This window comes from Gekko japonicus, unplaced genomic scaffold (assembly GCF_001447785.1).
Source record: "Gekko japonicus isolate JY-2015 unplaced genomic scaffold, Gekko_japonicus_V1.1 scaffold666, whole genome shotgun sequence".
Classification (NCBI taxonomy): Eukaryota; Metazoa; Chordata; class Lepidosauria; order Squamata; family Gekkonidae; genus Gekko; species Gekko japonicus.
The window spans coordinates 852,621-855,986 of NW_015160854.1; the positions used below are offsets into that span (position 1 = coordinate 852,621).

Consider the following 3,366-nt stretch of genomic DNA (forward strand, 5'->3'; position numbering starts at 1 on the left):
AGAATGTCCCCCCCGCAACGTGCCCGCATGATGACGTCACCTCTGGGTGATGTCATCACGCCGGGCATGTCTCCACGATCCCGGCACTTTGGGGGTGGGGTTCCCCCGGCAGCCTAATCCGGGCTGGCAGGTAAGGGACCCATCGAGCGGGTAACCCCCCCCCCCCGGGGACACTTGGCAACCCTAAGTGTATTCATTATTTCACATCATTCCTGCAATTTAATTGTGTCTACCTTAAAACCTAAAATACTATTACAAATGTCAATTTTAAAAAATAAAAGAAATATTCCACAGCATGGTCATCATTTTCCAGTATGCACCATAAAGCACTGAAGCACTTGAGAACTGAAGTTGATGGGTGATCAAAAAAATTAGGGATGAATTCTGACTGCTAAGGCAATGAAAGTGGCACAGATTGCATTTGTAGCTGTTTGAAAACTCTTCTCCACTTTGGCTGTGACTCCACAGTTAGCACTAAAACCTAATTTATAAATACCTCCCGCCCACAAAGTTAACCAGAGATTTTCAAGTTTAAGGGGTGTGGAATAGCATTCAAGTCACATCCTGCTACTGCACTGGATCTAACCGAGCAGCATAATTTCTCCATTTTTGTCCGAATGGTGATCCGTGTAGCATTTTCACCAGGGCCGGCTCCAGCTTATCTTGCACCCTAGGCGAGGATCCCTTCTGCCCCTTCCCCCCGTGTGCCCACTAACTTTCAACAATAAATGCATTTTAGGAAGAATGAAAAACACAAATAAGAAACTCCCAGAGTACGGGGCCGGGTGCAGTTTGGTGCCCCTAAGGGCTGTCCCGCTCTAGGCGATCGCCTAGTTCGCCTAGTGAGTGAGCCGGCCCTGATTTTCACAATGTATGCCTTGAAATGCAGGTGTATATATATATTTTTAATCATTCTGAGCTTTCAGCAATGCACGGGTTCTTTGATTCTAAAGACGGCGTCATCTCGGTTTCATTTCTCAGTCTCTGTATGTCTGTGCTTAAATCCAGCAGAGTTTTGGCAAGCTGGCGGTTCTGAGACTTCATCTCCAGCTACAAAGAACAACAAAAACCAAAAAAAAGGGGAGAAGATAATTGGTCTGAACAGATGATAACCATCCAGCAGGGCATAATTAGTGGTAGGGCTCACCAGACCTCAGCCTTGGAATATTTTCAGTATCACAGTACGATCCTAAGAATACATAAAAATGCCCAGTCCAGTGCAAAGAGTATTTGCCTCACCAGTAATAAACATAGTCCCATACAGAAGGACTAGGGGAAAGTTATAGTCTTTATTCTTCTATCTAAGTGGCTGTGTTAAAAGTACCAGGCTGTGTTGAATGGAACGTTCTAGAACCATACAGAAGGGAAACGAGAATTCCCACCCAGCTTTCCCCTCTGCCCTGTTTGAGGATGGAGAGCAAATCCCCTGGTGAAGTTACCCTCATATTAAGGTACCTTATAGCAGTGGTTCCCAACCTTTTCAGTATGGTGACTCGTAAGTCCAAACGTTCTTGGCCCAAGGTTTTTTGGTGCCCTAGGCAAACCATGACCTTTGGCACCCATCTAGTTCAGCATTCCGTTTTCTACAGTGGCTGACCCGATGCTTTTGAGAAACCAACAAACATTGCACAAAGGGTGCAGCCGCCCCCACTAAGAACCCCAAGCAAGTGGGATTCCAACATACACAGCCTGCAGTAAGGAAATTACATCCCAGCTTTTGACCACCCTCTCTGTTGTGTCCGCTGACCGCCACCAGAGGCCAGCGCACACTCCTGAGCTTGAACCCGGCATAACAATAGGGACTAGGATCCTAGTCCCTCCACTGGGGAACCAATGGGACCGTGGCGGGAGATTCAAACCTGCCAATGGGACCCAGGAGTGTGTCCCCAGGGTGTGTATATAGTTGGCCCGCCGGCCGTTGTTGTTTGTCCTTGTTGTGTACTAATAAAGCGTGCTATGCACTACGTCAGTTTCTGTCGTCCATCCATGCGGCAACCCACTACACAATACTCTCCTTCTCCTCCTCTAATCCCCCCTATGATTCTCACTCACTCCTAGGGTTGCCATTCCCCCATGGGGCCAGGGGATCCCTCAATTTTGGGGCCACCAATCCACCGAGGCCCAGCTGGGCGGCAGAGGAAGCCCCTCCCCTGAGAAGCCCCCTCCTCAGGCCCGTAGCCAGGATGTTTTTGTTCGGGGGGCATTTAAATTTTTAAGGGGCAGTTAAATTACAGTTAATTAAATTAACCTGAATGCCTGTCTCTAAAGGGGGAGGCTGCGAGCCTTTTTCTAGCCCTTCCTTTCAAGGGACAGGGCAGGGTAGCCAGCAGCATGTCAGTTCCTAGGAAAAAAACAGCTCAGAGGGCATTTAAATGCCTTTTGAGTTCCCTTCTACAGGTCAGGAAAGCTTAGAAGGGCACTCAAGAGTGGTACCTTCACCACTTCTCCAGCCATCCCCCCTTTCTGCTTCCCCAGTCCTGCTGTATACCACCTAGGTCAGCGGGAGTCTTTCAAAAACATCCCCATGAGCCTTTGGGAAATATGTTTTTTCCCCCAGGTCCCATGATGCCCCACCCCAATCCCACATTGGGAGGGAGAGAGAAGCCCGAGGGCAGGCCATGGTGCTCTCAGCCTGGTTGCCGCCAGCAGCAGGGGTCTCTTCTCAAAAATAAGGGTTCTGGCATGGCTATTTGTGGGGCAGGGCGTTTAATTAAGGGGTGGGGCCCCAAAATGCCCCACTGGCCCTATGGGCTTGCCCTTCCTGGCACTGCTAGTGCAATGACATCACCTGGGAGTAATGTCATTGTGTTTCTGACATCAGGAGCGACGTTCTAGGTTTTGGGCAAAACTCTATGGTTTTGAGACAAAAAAAAACAAACCTAGTGTTTTGCCCAAAACGTAGAGCTTCAGAAACACAATGACATAACTTCTGGGTGATGTCATTGTGACGTGCACGCCAGAAGAACTACAGGAAGGATCGGGAGTCTCCCTGCCGGCAGCCAGGTAGGACCTGGCAACTCTACTCACTCCAGTGACCATCATGACACCTTTTACTTGATCAATGTGCACATGCAGCAAAGGAAAAATACCAGCGAATGTATGACATAGAGATCCAGTGTAAATAGTAGGAGATCAAGGAATGCCACCTGGCAGTCAGCAACCCTAATGAGAACAGAGAACAGTCTAGTCATTTATTTAGCGCTTTTTAGCCCCTCCCCACCCTCCTCCAAGGAGCTCAGGGCAGAGTACATTGCCTTCCCCCTCCTTCATTTTATCCTTACAACCATGTTGTGAGGTAGGTTAGGCTCAGAGAAAGAGAGAGAGAGACACTGGCCCAGGGACACCCCAGCAAGCTTCTATGGAAGA

The 3,366-nt window shown here is 48.8% G+C and overlaps 1 protein-coding gene across 1 annotated transcript in view; it reads right to left on the reverse strand.

The window, feature by feature from the left end:
- Positions 1–909: 909 nt before the first annotated feature.
- AARD (alanine and arginine rich domain containing protein) overlaps positions 910–3,366 on the reverse strand; it is a 4,955-nt gene continuing 2,498 nt past the window's right edge. The window contains exon 2 of the mRNA XM_015421386.1: positions 910–1,050. Coding sequence (XP_015276872.1) covers positions 910–1,050 — 141 coding nt within the window. The remainder of the gene's footprint in view (positions 1,051–3,366) is intronic.